This window comes from Xiphophorus couchianus, chromosome 7, assembly GCF_001444195.1.
Source record: "Xiphophorus couchianus chromosome 7, X_couchianus-1.0, whole genome shotgun sequence".
Taxonomy (NCBI): Eukaryota; Metazoa; Chordata; class Actinopteri; order Cyprinodontiformes; family Poeciliidae; genus Xiphophorus; species Xiphophorus couchianus.
This window is the reverse complement of record NC_040234.1, coordinates 31168967-31186377: the sequence shown is the minus strand read 5'-3', so window position 1 is coordinate 31186377 and position 17411 is coordinate 31168967. Positions and strand designations below refer to the sequence as shown.

Genomic DNA, 17411 nt, shown 5'->3' with positions numbered 1-17411 from the left:
AGACAACTGCTCCTAAAAGCAGATCTGCAGGTTTGATTCATATGAAACTTAAAGTGCCAGGCATAATCATGACTCCTGCTTTGGTGGATGAGAAAATGAGTTCTTCACGGGGAACTTTTTTTAAAAGGCTAATTGCCAAAGTACCTTATTGTAGAACAAAAAGACATTGATAAACCAAAGCTGCACTGGACCACAGTATGCTGTGTTTAGTTGCAAGAACAATTTCTGTATCTAACCTAATAATAACCATGTGACAGTGGTTCAAAAAGGCAGCAATAATGAAGCTTTAAGTGTGGCTAAAGGCAAAAAGCCGTGATCTTGACAGCAGAGATGCTAAAAGTGAGGACGCTGTTTATGTCAGGAAACTACCAGCAGTGAATTGCTCATTAGCTCACAAAGTCTGTGATTGTAATTGTAGCCTTAAGTGTCAGGAGATGAGAGTTGATAAAAACGAGGCTTCTGGCAGAGAATGGCTAAGAAAATAATCTTAGCTACAAAGGAAATGAGCTTAAGTGTGAAAAAAAGTGAGGTAAGAGTGGCGTCAGGATATGGTGAAGAAAACAATGTTTTTTTCACCACACTAATAATTATTTAAAGTAACAGAGTTTCTCTAAGGTCTACCCGAAACATATTTTGATAAAAGAGTACGTTTCTGAAACCCTGAAACATCTTAGACTGTGTAGTAAACTTACAACATGTAAGGTCATTTAGGTTCTGGTTCAAATTGTAAATGCAATGTTAGACAAATGACTTAGTTTCAGAAAAAATCCCCATAAAACAATCATAATAATAGCAGTCTTAAAAGTAATGTCATAAAAAAAGCAATATTTTGGAGAGGTATTTGATTCACAGACTGACCAGAATTGGCCTCTCTGATCATAATGTAGGTTGGCTTGACATCAGTGCAGGCAGGCTTGCAGATGGTTTCACTTGAACTTCCATTGCTGAAGCTAATGGTGTCCCTCATGGGCTGCTCATAGGATCACTCCCTATAATTCTCCACATTAATAATGTGGACAGTGATATCACCATTAAAAATGTGCATTTTTATGCTGATGATATAGTTATGTTAGTTCTGCATCCACATCCAATTTGGCACTTTGTCAGCTGCAGCTTGCCATCAGTACAGTAAAATGAGTCTTTCATTATCTAAAGCAGTGGTCCCCAACCGCTGGGCTGCGGACCAGTACCGGTCCGTGGACCAATTGGTACTGGGCACACAAGAAATAATTAAATATTTCAGTTTTATGTATTATCTGAGTCTGAAGGATCTTTTATTTTGAAAATCCCTTTACTGGATTCTCTCGGTCTTGCGCGCCAACATTGAGCCCACAAGCAGCAAAATGAGTAAAAAACAGATCAGATGTCTTTGGAAAGTTTCTTTGTGAAGGGGAAAAGGCCCAGAGAAGAGACATGAGAATGGATTTATCCCGGTAGGTTATTCCCACATTCCAAGCCGCTCTGCATGATATGCGGCGACCTGTTCGCTAATGAGCGAATGAAACCTTAAAACTGCTTCGCCACTTAGGCCCCGTTTACATGACAATGATCCAACGAAAATGAAATTTTTGTTCCATTTCTGTTAACACATTTACATGAATAGAAGACCAAGCACCCTGTGCATAAGCAACACACCTCAGGTGTTATTGTTTCTCATCACTCCATTAATTTGCCATTATTGAGAGTTAAAATTTTCATGAAAATAAAATGTTCGTTTTTGTGGCGCATCTGTATTTTATTTTGAAGGTGTAAACGTTACAATAGAGACCAGAGTCAGAGAGCATTAGGGCAGTGGTCGAGACGAGATGAGATGAGAGGAGTAGAGCTTGTGAGTTTTAGATCTGGTTCACACAGCACCATTTAAGGATTGTTGGCCGATTTTCCAAACTTTTGTGACCACACACGACACGAGCCGATAAAAGTACAACAGGTTCGATCAGTTCGTGTGTCCAGCCACACGGCAGGAGCAACACAACACACACGATCCGATCCCACTCACAAACATCCCGATTCCAGAAGAAAATCACGTAAAATCCCCAACATACAGACGTGAATTTAGAATAAACAAACACGGATGACGATGTAGAAACAATAGTGACATTTGTGGACTCATTTTAAGTGATAAAAGATGTAACAAAAAGAAAAGGCGCTGGATAAAATGACGGTGGAGACGCTCTATTTGCTGCACTGTACACTAAACCAGGCTCTCAGTTGTGCAATGTCAGCTGTTTGGGATTCCCCTCCATGCTTACGTCACGCCACTTTCTGATTGGTTACCTGTCACATTCAAAAGGTTGCGTTCTCGCTCCCATTCAGGAAAAACCCTACAGGCTGCGAGAGTCAGGCCAAGACAATGTTGAATATGCCTGATTTTAGATTGGAGCGGTCCCGACGTTCTACCAACTGGACCAGATCAGTCATGACACTATAGGAGGATTGGTTACCATTATCACATGTGACAATCTTAGAACTCAGAACGCTCTAAGATTGTCATAAGGGGAAAATGGGCGCAAAAAATTGAAAGTTTTGCCACATGACACCCCCTCCACCCTCTCACCCCCGGGCCGCAGTAAAATTGCCAAGCCTTGACCGGTCCGTGGTGACGAAAAGGTTGGGGACCACTGATCTAAAGCTTATTTCAAACTCTGAGGAATTGTAAATTTAAGTCACCTAAGCTTACAAGCTTTCAGTTTACAGACTGAAAATGTCTCTCAGTTTATACATCTAAGATTTATATTCAGATGTCAGTGAAAATGCCTGTTGGTCAAGAATAAACACATTTTTAAGGGTCTTGGATGCAAAAAGTCTTCTAAAAAATAAAATCTCTTCTTGGAACTTACAAACACAAGTCTGTTGTCAGAATAGACACTTTTCCTTCCAAGCTGTGTTCAGCTATGTTGAGCCAGAGTTCACATTGTCACAAAGGCGGATGTCTTAAATTTGTTCTGTTTTATTTTGTCACTTTATATGTGCATGCCATGTAGAAGCCACCATCATACACCCATTGTGTTCAAAGCATAAGTTTAGGCATTGTTTAGGCTACACAGACATTTGAGTTTTGTTTAACTTGCTTCACAGTACAGCTCGATTGAAAGGTAAAGAAGCTTGACAGAAAGTCTCCATAATTCATTTACATAATTTCCTCTCCAAATCAGGGGAAGTCCCGTAAGAACATATTGTATGTGAGTTAATTTTTTCATGAGACATTAAAAAGATCATAGATGGCTGCAATAAAGGATGGAAAATGGAGAAAATAGGCAAATATCTGGGAAATTCCGTAATGGCACGGCGACTCAAAGCGAAATATTTATTTTGGAAAAGTTTGATCTTTTTTGCACACAGACATGTATAAACAGAAGTAACCACAATGAACCTTAGCCCAACTCTAAGTGCTTCCATGTGTAGTATCACTGAGTGGAAGAGAAGCAACAGATCTGCTGGACTGTCCTGAAGTAAATCAAAAATTGTTAGAAACGACTCGAAAAGCTTATCTGCTCTTGCTGGTTTAAAATTTATTCACTCAGCACCAAAGCATCCTGCTGCTGTGTCAATGCTGGAAAACAAATCTAAGCCAGGGGCAGAATGCAGCTGTCTTTTGTCACTGTACTGGGATGTTGCAGTGTAACCTGGATCTTTGATTCTCTATTATATATTCTCTGTTTTTGGAATGAATGTACTTCATGAGAGTCTGGCAGCAGCCTTGGATGACTTTAACTTGTGTTGATATTATTTTTCAGACCAGAAAATTGGAAGTATGTTAACCTTTACCCAGATTTATATTAAAAAATAAATCCTTCATTGAGATCTTTGTTTAAGTCTTTTGTCAAAACCGTAAATCCTCTAAAATATCTGCTTTTACAGCACTGATCTCTTTGTATTACAAATAAGAAAATGTCTCCAGCACAATATACAACACTTACGGCACTGAGAAGCTCCTTTAGAGCCAGACCGCAGCATCCTCAATGCACAAAGGAGGGCTAACATAGATCTTTCCTCCCTGCAGCTGTTAGACTGATAACCAGCATTGCTCCAAACAAACCAAATGGAAAACGAAAACAGATTCTAACAGCATAACGTCTCAGTCTTTGGGAACTATTCATCTGACCACAGTTACTTGACAAGAGTAACATTTATGCTGTTTGCAGACTGGCTATTGTTGCACAATACTAAATTCACAAATTATAATAGTACGGTATGTTTTTTAAATCAGTATTGTTTTTACTTAATTTTTTTCCGTTATGTCTAATGTGTGTCTGTTGTGTGTTTGTATTTGCCTTTTGTACTGACGATGGCTCAATTTGTAACATCAATTAGGGATGTTTTGGACATGCTTAAGAAACTGATTTAAAGCTATTTTCTTTATCGTAGTCTGCTGTAAGGAAATATTGGTTCTATGACTCCAATGAATATCTTTCATCATGAAGTCTCTTAGAGTTATTTTCATTTGGTCAATGGTCTTAATACATCATATTGCATCAAAGAAAAGTAACCCAAACACAATCAGAACCAAACATGGAGAGCTGACAGAAAAAAATTAACTAAAATACAATGCACTAATGTACAATTACAGTCACAAGATCTTGAAAACAATTTCGTTGCACTTTCATAAGGTCTTTCAAATACATTTCTGAACTTTGGCTGTTCTTTCCCTTATTTCTCATGTCTGCTATTTGAACACATACCGAAAAATGTTATTTTCCCTGTGAAGCCACTAAACTTTAACCGGTGAAACTTGCAGGCATAAATCTCCTAAACTAGAGATAAATCAGTGTTGTTGAAACAACAGAAATCTCAAAGAACCAGTTTTTAGTTGGATTTCTTTCCCCTTTATTAATGACAATCTTCAACTAAAACTATTTTTTTTGGTTGAATCTACAATAAATAAGAAATGTAAAAGTAGATAAAGAGAAAATGATTAATGATCAATTAAGGAATGATGAATCTCTCAGCATAAGTGCTTTGAAGCACTAGTTATTTTTCATAAATATAAAACTTCCATTTGTTTTCTTAAATACCTGTGTTGTGCTTTTCCAGAAACTTTGCTTTAAATGTTATTGGCAAGTGAAAAGGGTGTGAAGGGAATGAGTGAGTGGGTGTAACTGAGGACACATCCCCCTGATCACATGAGAATATCTGAACTGCAGCCACAACTCACATGTGATAGTAATAAGCAAAGCTGGACCTGACACTCACCAACACACGTGCAAACACGCAGTTGGCAAGAGTCGATATGATTGGCTGGAAACCTGGAACAGCAGAACAACTCCAGAATGTTCTCAAACTATCTGCAGCACGTCATCAAGGCTGCTGTAAAGACCTGTGTTTTTCTGGACTCATTTGTCCAGTGAAAAAACCCCAACAAAGATGTTTGTTTTTTTCTTTCACACATTTTCAATCATGAAGTATAAACATGCCTCATATAATGAGGTGAAGGAAATTTGTTTTGAATTCCATTCCATTCAATCTGCTAAAAATAAAACAAACAGTAAAATTTGTATTTTCTCTGCTAATTTTCTTAAGTATAAAAGTCTCTGCAGCTTTTTGGCACTCCTGGTGTGAAAACGGCATAATAAATGGTTATTATGGAGAGTTGGGGAAGCCATAAATGCCAATGTTTACCACAGTGAGCTGTGGTAAACATTGAACTTTATAGATTTTTGTGGCAGCACTGCATAATCTAGTCCCTTGTAAAGTTAGAGGAAACAGCCAAGAAGTTTAATAAAAATTTTACCAATCTACCTGACAAGCGCCAAAAAGTACCATTTAAGTTCTTAAAAGTATCCAGTACACATTCCAGAATGAACCCAAAGAGTTTTGGGACACGGTTGGTAAGTACCTAGTGATTTTATTGAAAATATCTTAAGAAAGTTCAGGAAAAGTTCAGAAGCTTCTAGTTTTGCGTTCAAGCAACTAAGTCTAAGTTAATCCTAAAATTTTAATTCTTTTAACTTTTAGTTAGTGATTTGACTGTAAATATGGGTAAGCTTAAACAAAGTATGCTGTACTTCAATGGCATGTTCTCTCGTATTACCAATTTTAAGGAGCAGCCAAGAGAAACAAGTCCATTTATGCTATCGTTATACAGTATATTAGGTAAACAAGAGGTTATTGATTGCTAAGATAAACTTACTTTATAATTTATACCAAACAAACTTGTTTTATATAATTTCTTGAGAATAATTGTGACTTAGTTGATGTGGGAGATTGTACTGCTCTAACAGAAGCCCGTTTAATCTAAGACTACACCTCAATACTAGGGGTAATTGTGGATGAAGCTTGATTTACAGAAACTTTCCGTCAATGTATCACTGCCTTATTCTGAGATTTTTCACTTGAAAGTGATCAGAAACAATCCATCAGCCCTGAGTCACGCAAACTAATAGCTGTATAACCACAGGGTTCTTTTTACCACATCATTATGGTTTCGCTGGACGAATGAGGCAAAAAAGACATTCTCAGCGTTGGGCTGCCAGCACCCAGATTTTCCATGATTCTAGGAGCAGAAGTAGCTGGTGAATAAAGACAAAACTATTTGCTTCATTGGGATTCAGGATGCAAGGCGCTTTCACTCTCAGTCTTTAATTGTTGCCATCTCTCAGTTACTTTCCTGAATAACGCTACCGATGAGAAATGAAGCATGTATTGACACAAATAAGAGCTAACCCTTTAAAACCTTTATGCCAAACAGGTGTGAGTGTGTATTTGTGTGTACATCTGTCCCCGCCTGCGTGGCTGCCAACAGCTAGGTGTGAAGTGAAAGGGATGTGAGCGCAGCAGATGTTCTGATAGCTCACTCTTTTAAAAACATGATAGGAACTGGCAGCTCGTAAGCTTTCGGTTCACATCCAATAGTTGAGGTTACAGCACCTAAATTACACGTTGCCTCCATAGCTAGCGTGGATGATTGGAAATGAGCAGTAATCTTTTGGCTTTTGTTTCTGTGTTTGCACCGAAGGTTTTTACACAATAATGAGATGCTAAACTACATTTTATTGTGTGTCCCTGAAGAACCCATGAATCTGTTCTTTCGTTGTTTTTGTATTGGATTTTTGGAGCTGGGATTGTCTCGCTCATGTGAGGAAATTGTTAGGTCAGTGCACTTGATTGTAGAAAATGAAAACAATACAAGGCTGGTAATGGAAAAGCAATTTCTTTGCCTGTATATTTGAATAGTAAATAAAGTACACAACATGAGTAACTACTTTGGTTGTTTTTTTAAAAGTAGATCAGTAATTCGGGAGAATTGGTTGTTTCTTATTTGTGCCAAAGTCGAGCTGGAAGGAAACTTCTCTATTATTTCACATTCATTACAATGATAAGAAGCCTAAACACTAACCAGGATTGGAAATTTTGCATAATTTTTATTCTTTCCATAAAAAAACTCCCATTGTCTATATTTAAAACAAGAAAAAAAAGTGGGATTTTTGTACCTCATAACATGGAGCATGAGAATACAAAGGACAGCTATAATGACTTTTTTAAAAGCAGGTATTACCTGCATAACTTTAATTTTGTACATTTTCTTTAATACAGAAGTAGAGTAAACTATGTATACAGTAAAAGCTCAAATATATACAGACACCCCCTATAAGATTTGGTTAAATGTAAGTAAATTAGAAAATTGCAAATAAACCACATTTTTGTGATCATCAACAAGGTTCTGGCAAAATTTTTCAATTTAAATGAACTCTACCACTTTTGCCAAGAACAGTGATCAGATGTTCATGTAACAAGCTTGTTGATGGTTTAAGCGTCAGTTTTTGAGGTTCTGCTTTCTGACGGACGTTTAACCCAAAAATTGTGATACATATCTGAGAATAATTTTGGCGCTATGTGAATTAGATATTAGTCGGGCTAAATTCAAACGTCTTGTTTTTCAAATTCATTGAAGTTTTATGTTGTATTCCACCTTATAAAAGGAATATCTGCAGCAGTAAAAGCATTTCATGCACCTGATGAGTGTATGACCCAAGCTGCATCAAAAGGAGCAAGAAAAATAAATAGCATGGAGATCAAATGTTGTGGCCCTCCTCTTGTTGAGCTCTGCAGATCTCTTCCAATCTGCAGCCCCGTCTGTGTGTATGAGTGAATTTATAGGAGAAGCCCACTTAAGCCCACTAGAGTTGAATGTCTCTGCCTTGTTTTTGCAAGCCATTTCTTCTGTGTAAACAGCTGTGCTCAGTGGACTGAGGAAGATGCACAGCTAAATTCATCTTTTCTTCTAGAACAAAATAAACACAAACAGGAAGGAAATAGGTACTTCTGTTGTCACTTGTAGCTCTAGGAAAATAACTATGACTTCATAGTTGTTTTCCATCGCCAAAAACAGATGGTGAAAGTTAAAGTTAAGAAGTACGCTTATCTCGCTGTGTGGCTTTATTTATATGATGGTAGCAGGAGCAGTTGCTATGGTGTTCAAGTGAAGTGGGAATGAACTGTTATCATGTGTAATGCACAGATTACATCCAGAGGGCGAACATCTGGCAAGCAGACACAGACAGCCAGACCAGCAGACAATCACTGCAGCCATAGAGCAGTAAAGATGTTGATCTTTCCAGAAATGGCAGCTGACTGCTTATGATTTGCATCAGATGCAATCGTACACGAGACATATGGACAAAAATCAGCTGTTTGTCTTCTTGTATTTTCACAAAAGGCATAATGTTTATCTTAAAAACAATTTTTATAATTGTTTTTTAATGTGAGCTTATCTGTTTGCACTTTAGGGAATTTATTCACTAGAAATGAAGGAAAATTAGTGTTGAAAATGAAAGCAATGGCTACAATAGTTAAATGCAGAATTGATTGGTTTTAATTTCCCACATAAATGAGCTGTTCTAATCTTCTTAATTGAAATGAAACCTACAATTATGTCCTCACTAATGGCAAATAAAATATCTGCGAATGCCTTCATTATTATTTTTAGGTGTTTTTCCCTCACTGGCAATGTTGTCATCAGATGCTATTTATTGGTACAGCTGATAAAAATGTGTGAAAAAAAGTATTTAATCTAGTTGGATTCTTTTGAAATTGTTAGTGAAACCATGGTGCTGTAATAAATCATGAATCTTTAAAAAATATTTTTACACAATAAATGTGACCAGAACCATATTGTCTCAAGATAAAACAAGCAGAGTATTCTCCTGTTCTTCCAGTGTCCCCATCACAAGCAGCCTACTGGTTGGGTCCGACACATCTGGGATATATTGCTCCCTTTGGGCACTTTCTCTCACCCAACATGCACACACAAGTTCAGAAATACACAACTGTATCCGTCTGCTGTAGCCAACAGCCCCAATCGTGTTCCACTGGGAGCAGGTATGTGTCGTTTTCTGTTCATGTCTTCACCTGTCACATGTCACAACGGGACTAAAGTAGTATAATCAGAGGCAACAAAAACCAGAGGCGAGCCACACCAGCAGCATTTTTAGAGGAGCAATGGATGGCAAGTTAAGCTCTGACTATTTTATACAACAGCACAGGACATTAGGAAGAAAAAATGCTACAGATTTACTGACAAGCTATCCATTGTCTCTGGTTCATTTGCTGAAGAATTTACGTAGCGCATTGTTATTGTGCAAGTTAGTCCATAAATGTAGGAGCATTGGTACAATGGCTTGCTTTATTTCTTAAAATGATTGCGCAGTAGGGAAAAGAATTGCTTGCCACAGCTAAAGTGGTCCATACAGCATTGGCGCATTATAATAAATTGTACTTTCACAGCTCAGTAAAGTAACATGTAGATTGATGGCGTACATTCATCACTGTGCTAAATCATCTCTCCTTCCATACTAATCCTAAAGTAGAAGAATATTTCAAGCTAAGTAAGAAAAATCCAGATTTTTTTTTAGTTCAAACAGCTCTGATTATGGACCGAAAACCATAGCTCAGCAACTTTACCGCACCAAATCCATTGTTACACATAGGAACATGTTACCAACCAAATGGGCTGTGAGCACAATGAATTACGCAGCTGGCAGCAATGAGTAAATGTCCTCTGACCTAGACACTTTAATCCCTGTCCAGACATGTTGAAAAGCCTCCTGTGGAGTAAGATTATTAACTTTAACCATAAAATACATAGAAGATGAATGGGAGACAGAGACCTGTACTAATGACTGATCCTTTGTGCCATAAAGTAACAGATGCAACACTTCACACCATGGAAAATGAAAATAAATGTTTTGAAATACAGTCTGCTGTTCTTTAAATGGAGCTTGTCTAATCTTACACTTTAATAAAGATTAAAGATGATGAAACACACACAGCATAAAGTACAAAATGGAGTATTTCCAACACTTACAAAGGATCTAATTACTTTTCACAGTTTGTATAAGTCAGAAACATAACCGCCATCTTCATCTTGACCATCTTTTAGATCAAATTAATGGTCATTACACTCAAACAGTTACAGTAAAAGAATTAAATCTTTTTTTTTGGAATATAATCTGTTATTTACATTTTACAGTCAGTGTAAATATCTTTATTGGCACTAAAGAAATCAAACCCCTCTAAGGATTGCTAAACAGCTTTTATGTTCCCACTGGTGTCATGTTGATGTATCTTTAGTGATGAGATCCAAGTCTGTGAGGTTAGAAAAGTTCTGGCCATCACCCTGATCATTAATTCCTTCTTCATATTTTCTATTGCTAGGGTGTCCAAGCTCAGTCTTCAAGAGCTACTATCCTGCAGCGTAGAGATGCATCGTATCTCCAACACATCTGAATAAAATTGCTGAATGTCATTTAGTTCTGCAGAGGCCTGGTACCGAGCCATTCATTTGATTTAGGTTTGTTAGAGAAGTGACTGGACTTTGGCACCCCTGCTCTACAAAATTCAAGTCGGACTCTGACGGGGCAACTCCAAAAGGTTAATGTGACCTCAAGGCAGAAAAAACATGTTAGCAAAGTTAAAAGATTGTGTTTAATCCACATTTGAGAAACATATAAATGATTTTGCTGAACTTTATTTTCACTCATTGACAAGTCCATCAAGAAATGAATGGCTATTTAATCAAAAACCTGGTCAAATAAAATATAACTCATCTAATTGTGGCTACTTAGTTAAAAATATATATTTCTGCAGTTTGGATATTGGCACTATTTTCAAGTTTCTCCTACAAATCTGGACACTGACAGGTGCTAATTCTGAGCTGCAACCAGACCCCAAACTAAGGGTCTCAAATTTCAGTCCCTGAGGTACTGTGTATTGTAAGTATAGGTGGACTTCATACAGAAGTTGCAGGAAACAGGCCACGGAGTACTGAAGCCTGACCTAAACAGTTCGGGGCTGTAAATCATGCTTTGTGTGTGAACTCTTACCCGGCAGGTCACAGCCGAGAACCTCCATCCTCATGCCGATCCCAGCAGGTGACCATCGCTCTGGAAAAACTCTGATGTGCTGTGCAACAATCTCGTCAAACCGCCGAACTTCTGGAGTATCATAGTGGCTGTTCCCTTCAAAAATCTGATTAAGCAGATGGAAAGTCATTAAAATTTTATAGTAGATTAGAAACGTTATTGTCTAAAGAAGTGTCAAATCAGATTGTGTTTGGGGGGCCCCAATTTTTGACAATACTCACAAAAACCTCAAGTGGATGGAATTAAATTACTATCTCCTTTATAAGTCTCACTGACAAAGAAAGAGTAAGACTGTCTGAAGTCATGAGCACAGCTAATCAGCATTGTTTCTCTTCTCAGTGTGACATGTGTCATAGAAAATAACAAGTGTGTTGCTTTTGATTTTCAAATATTCTTTGAGGCAGCAGCCTCTGGCAAAGGAAAAGAAAAGAAAAAAGAAGTGGATTTATTACAAACCTAGAGCTAGACTAGACTAGACAAGACTACTATTGGTTTCATGGATTAAGCTGTATATTCTGTCTTTAAGATTTCTAAACTAAAAGAAAAAAAACCCTCTGATGATTTTCCCAGGATGCTCATTTAAAACGACAGGCAGATGAGAGAGAACAGGATTTTTAACATCAGTAGAAAATCCCGACACTCAGTAGTGCTATTAAAGCGTTTTAAGACAGTCTCAGAAAGGAGAATGAAGAGCCCTGTCTCACGGTGCGTTAGACTGCCAGCAGTGTTGAGTAGTGATGCAGAAAAGACATTTTTAATTAACACCCATGAGAGACAAATAGGGTATGAGCGAACAAGTGGATGAGATAGAAAGAGTGAAGGAAAAAAGGCATAGAGGCAGAGACAGAAGCAAGAGGGCTGAGGTGATTAAATGCAATTATTTTCAGAGGGGATGCTGGAATAAAACTGTTTTTTTTTTCTGCTGAACAGAAAAACAATAATGAGAAAGTGGACAGAAAGGAAAAAGAAGAGGAGAATCTGTGGGAGATTTATGAGGGATGGTGAAAGTAAATGTTGGGAAAGTGACCGCAGAGGAAAGATCATTAATTTTGCATGCATTTGTGCATGATAATGTGTATTTTTATTTACCTTAGCAATGCCAGTTTTGCTGTCAATGATGTAGCTCCAGTCTTTGCCATTCAAGCTGTGAGCTAGCTTGTACTTCCTCACAAAAGCTCTATTGTCAGCGCTTGTGCTGCCCTCCAAGCCTCTTGCCCCCTGAGTAATTATGCCTCGGACCGTCTTGGGCACACCTAGATCCACCTGTAATACAGAGAAACATAGTAAGGTGTCTCATCAGTTTATTTAGTGGACCTCATTAATCATTTTCATGACATTAGTAAAAACAGATGGTGCCCACTGAATATTCTAGTAACTTAAAGAAGATGTAAGTACGAATGAAAATATGATCAAAATGTTTGGTTTTAACATATTTTCATATGTGTAGTATTTTACATATAAAAATGCATATTCATAGACATCAGAAGAGCCAAAAAAGACAACCAGGAGAGCCACAACTTCATTTTTAGGTGATATTCATCCAGGACATTTACTGTTTCTTGTGAAAACTTTATGTCATTATCTAATGAAATTTTTAAATCTAAATGTATGTGGATGACACAGTGATTTCCACACAATATCGCTAAGAAACATCTTGATTTGAAACAAATTCTGGACACACTTAATTTCTGAGGAAATGGCAAAGGTGAAAGAGAAAAAACAAAAAACAAAATGGTGTCCAAAATTTTGAATATTGCCAAATATTATATTGCATTACACTGTTTATGTGAGGGGGTATTATCAGGTAAAGCTTTATAACACCAGGACACTTTGTTATCTGCCTTATTAGACTATTTCATGCATTATTAATGTATTTTTAAAGTCTAAACTAAATGTTAAAACAATGTCGATTAAACATCATGTCAGAATTTACCTGAAAAGGATTCTATTTAAAAAGATATTTTACAAATTAGCTCGGCAGCGTCATGTCTGTTGACCAACTGAGGAGCAAAACTGTGGACTGAATCAAAAATTAGTGAGCGAAAGCCCTCATTCTTGCATATATGCATTGTTCTTCAAAGTTAAAGTCACAAACCTGTAGCCACTCCTCTCCAGCTATGGGTTGTGCCGGGTTAGGAAACCAACCCGACCGGCTGGCGACCAGTCTGGCCGCCCCCATTGAGCCGTGGATGTCCCTCATGGAGGACGCAGAGATCTGGGAGTCGGGGAGAAGCCCAGACAGCATGCCCTGCAGCTCTGAGCAGGGAGCATCTGAACAGAGACAGAATATCTTAAGTATAAGACCCACATTTTGATACTCAGAAAAGTCGATTTTGTTCCAGAGGGCCAGATGAACTTAATGTTTAGCATTAATGAAGCTATTGCTGGAGTCATTAAAAAAAATCTGTCAATAATTACACAATATCTAAGATGGAGTCACATTTCAATGTAGTGTAAACGTTTAGCTGTTTATTTTTCACTATGCACAGTGATTTACAATAGAAATAGTTGCTTAGTGAAAACTTTAAATAGACAACATGGTCCGCCAATTAGTTAGGTTGTAAAGTCAAGCCTGAAGACTGGCCAGAGTTTAAGTACTGAGAGGAAATAAAATGCTGATAGATTTTATGGTTTCAAAGTCTAGATCTCATTGCTATGCACCCTTTCAAACATAAAGCATTTCGCCACCTTCCTAAAATATTGACCCAAGTATTTTTGTTTGCTAAAAAATTATTTTTTCCTAAATAATCTTTTGGCAAAAAATGTCTTGCAGCATTTTACGTCTTACAGGTGATGAACTTTTTTTATTGTCTACCTGCAATATAAGATTCTGTAATGTTGAGCAATAGGCCCCCATTTTTGTAAAACAAATGAAAAAACTAAAACTTGAACATGAACTTAGGTTTACCTGCAGCTGACGACAGAGTTGAGTACAATAGCAACACTGCATCCAAAAAAATCAAGACAGTGAGAACAAGTCTCATTGAAGCACTAAGTCAGACTGTCATGCAGATTTATATGGAGATTTGATGTGTAGTGATGAGGACACATGAGACATAGACTGGAAGATCCACCTGCTGACAGCTGAGGTTTGGAAATGTGCTGGGTAAACTGCTGGCCAGCTGTTTAAAGTCTTTTTCTCTATTCTTTTCCATAATACGATGTGCTTTAGAAGAGAGGCTGGGACACCGACAGCAATAGTAGCCAGATTGTTCTGGCTAGGTTTGATTTTGCACTAAATCTTTTGTTTATAGGAGAGAATGGAGAAAATATTTGAAAATACCTTCAGCTTTGCAAGCTTTTCCCTGCTTATGGTAATTCTCAGGAATACTATAATGAATATTTACACACATGGGAGGTACACGTGTTGGTAAGAAAAGGATGTGATTTTGGTTTTGATCAACTACATAAGTGATCTATAATATAACATTTGTAGCTGTGCTGGTAGTTAGCTCAAAGCTCAGAGTAAAATAAATCAACCCACCAAATTTTGCACTTTCAAAAAGTATGTTTATCATACTTAATATATTGCCATTGTTCCTTTCCACTTAGATTAGTGATAGTGGATTTTGTCATCTGGATCTCAGTGCCATAAAATATTGCTTTTATGAGCAAATAGAAATGTTAAACATCTATTTACTTTTTCTTTTGTTGATGAAATACAGCTTTTCACCATTTCTTTTCCTTTTTATAATTAAGCATCCATTGACTGGCTTAAAAAAAGTTCAATGCGTCGATAGTTATCAGCTGAACTAATCAAAAAACAGGTCACGCGTCAGTTTCACTTTTAGTTTGAAGCATCGAGAACTTCACCAGTAAAGACAATACAGAATAGTGTAGTGTGATATCAAACAATGTTGTAACTGGGTCATTACTGCGATAATTACGCTGCAGTTTCATCAGTTCAGTAGAAGTGGTGCAGATGTGTAGCATAAATCAATGAACAGCAGAGTAAAGTGAAGGTTAAATACACAGGGGGTGCAAAATATTGTGGTGATTGTATATTAGGTGATCATGACCCTGTTAGTAGTCAAAGTCCTCATAATAACATTCTAAAGAGCTTCCACCTAATCATAATTATGGGTCTGAGTTAATTAAGAGTCAATGTTAGGCTAATGTAGGAGAAAAAATATATTGTTTGATCCTGAAATGATTTGTTACGACATCAGCTGATGTGTTACACACCAGAACCTCTTCCTGCTGTTTTTCCTTCACCCTGTTTCATTATTTTCCCATCCTGCGGCTGAAATGTTGACACATAACTTTAACTGAGCAGTCAAAAAGGGATTCTGTGTAGGGAATTTAGCCAAAGCTCTCTCAAACGAAAAAAAAAAGCTAAATGAAAGCATGCTGCAGATCAAAGCAGTGCTGTTTATTACTGAGACAAATGAGTTTTAATCTAATAAGCCTCAAAAATATAGCACTGTGATGAATAATGATGGAAAACAAAGTGAACCAAACAATGTGACCACTTCTGTTTGAAGATGTACTAAGAGAATATGGGCTCACAACAAAAACAGGACAGATTTAAACAACTAGAAGAGGAAAAAATGGGACAAAGGAGAAAGAAATGGACAAAAGGTCAAGAAGAGGGATGAAATGTCAGACCAGTGAGTGAATAGAAAGGTAGAGAGGGATGGAGACGAAGAGAAAGAAAGGGGTGACAGTGATTGATGGTGACATTCTTCAAGTCTTTGAGGAAATGAATGTTTAATGCAGTGACGTTTGCGACAGTGCCTCTATATGGTAAATAATTAATCAACAACAAACAGCGACAGGCTCCATGAGTTTCCTGAAGCTCTGCAACATTCAGCAAAACTTATTAGCCATAGGTTTATTATCATGTAGCTTTATATGTGCTGTTTCTGAGCCTCAGCTGCTGGCCCTTTTTTAAATCAGGAGTGCAGTGGGAGTCGACAAGAATATCATCTCCTCTCATCCCAGCAAAAACAGGCAGATGTAACACACCAGCATGAGAGCTGTTAAATTCACACACTTACACAAAGCAATACGCGCACAACAGCAAAAAACAGTCAAGGTCTCACACAGGCAACCAACGTATGCTCTGATGTTTCACCCACACATGGAGCTTTTTTCCCTGATAACCAGCTACCGCTACAGCCAACAGAGCTCTACCTGACTGGACACGAGCGCCTCGCAGGCCTGGTGAGAGAAATAATAACCGGAACTGAAAAGAAGTGATTGATAAAGAGCTGCGGTGCTGAAATAAAATGGGATTAAGGTGAGGAAAGAGCCGCTGAAGGAGGCAGGCACCAGGAAGATTTAAGGAAGGCAAGACGGAGAGAAGCAAATGAGAGAGGGCTGGAGAAAAACGGGAATGGAAGCTGTCAGCAAAGGCAAAAGAAGGACAGAGGGAGGGAAGCCAGAATGAGGAGGAAGGGGGAGAAAAACACAGGGACATTGAAGAGAGATGGGTGAGAGAGAAGCAGAGCAGGAGACATAAAAGTGTGATTTAAGTTAATGACATGTCACTGACTGACTGCTTTATTTCTGTCTTTATAGGCCTGTGTAGAGCATTATCACATAGTGGAAGTGTGTTCAAGTGCGCGCTTCTCTGCATGTCTATGAGCAGAAACATAATGTCTGCTAGCAGATATGTTAGGTTATAAAAGTAGAGAAAAATACATTTTACTGCAGCAGAACAGGCTGTTTTGCAGATGTGTACCTCCCAACTATCAAACCCTGTCACTTATTACAAAAGCACAACTAGGGTTAAGCTGTCAAGATGTTGCATTTAGTGCTCTGCAAACTTATTTATAACTTTTAAACTTTTTTCACATTTTGTCACATTAAAACAACAAACTCTGACGTATTTTATTTGGTGTGCATTTGTTTTCAGCAGCCCTGGGTGCCTGATGGTGCTTTTGCATCTGCAAGTGTTTTAGGGGCATGTTTCTGCCAGTTGTGCACATCTAGAGACTGAATGTTTGCCCATTTCACTTTATAAAATACTCCAGGCTTAGTCGCAATGGATGACAAACATCTGTGAACAGAAACAATTAAGTCTTGCCGCAGACGTTCATTTGGATT

The 17411-nt window shown here is 37.8% G+C and overlaps 1 protein-coding gene across 3 annotated transcripts in view; it reads right to left on the bottom strand.

Moving 5' to 3' along the window:
* Window positions 1–17411, bottom strand: part of LOC114148041 (neuropilin-2-like) — a 119793-nt gene that overhangs the window by 32804 nt on the left and 69578 nt on the right. For all 3 annotated transcript variants that reach the window (XM_028022956.1, XM_028022957.1, XM_028022958.1), the window contains exons 9-11: window positions 13456–13631; window positions 12450–12623; window positions 11322–11466 (exon numbers count right to left, since the gene is read on the bottom strand). In XM_028022956.1, coding sequence (XP_027878757.1) covers window positions 11322–11466; window positions 12450–12623; window positions 13456–13631 — 495 coding nt within the window. The remainder of the gene's footprint in view (window positions 1–11321; window positions 11467–12449; window positions 12624–13455; window positions 13632–17411) is intronic.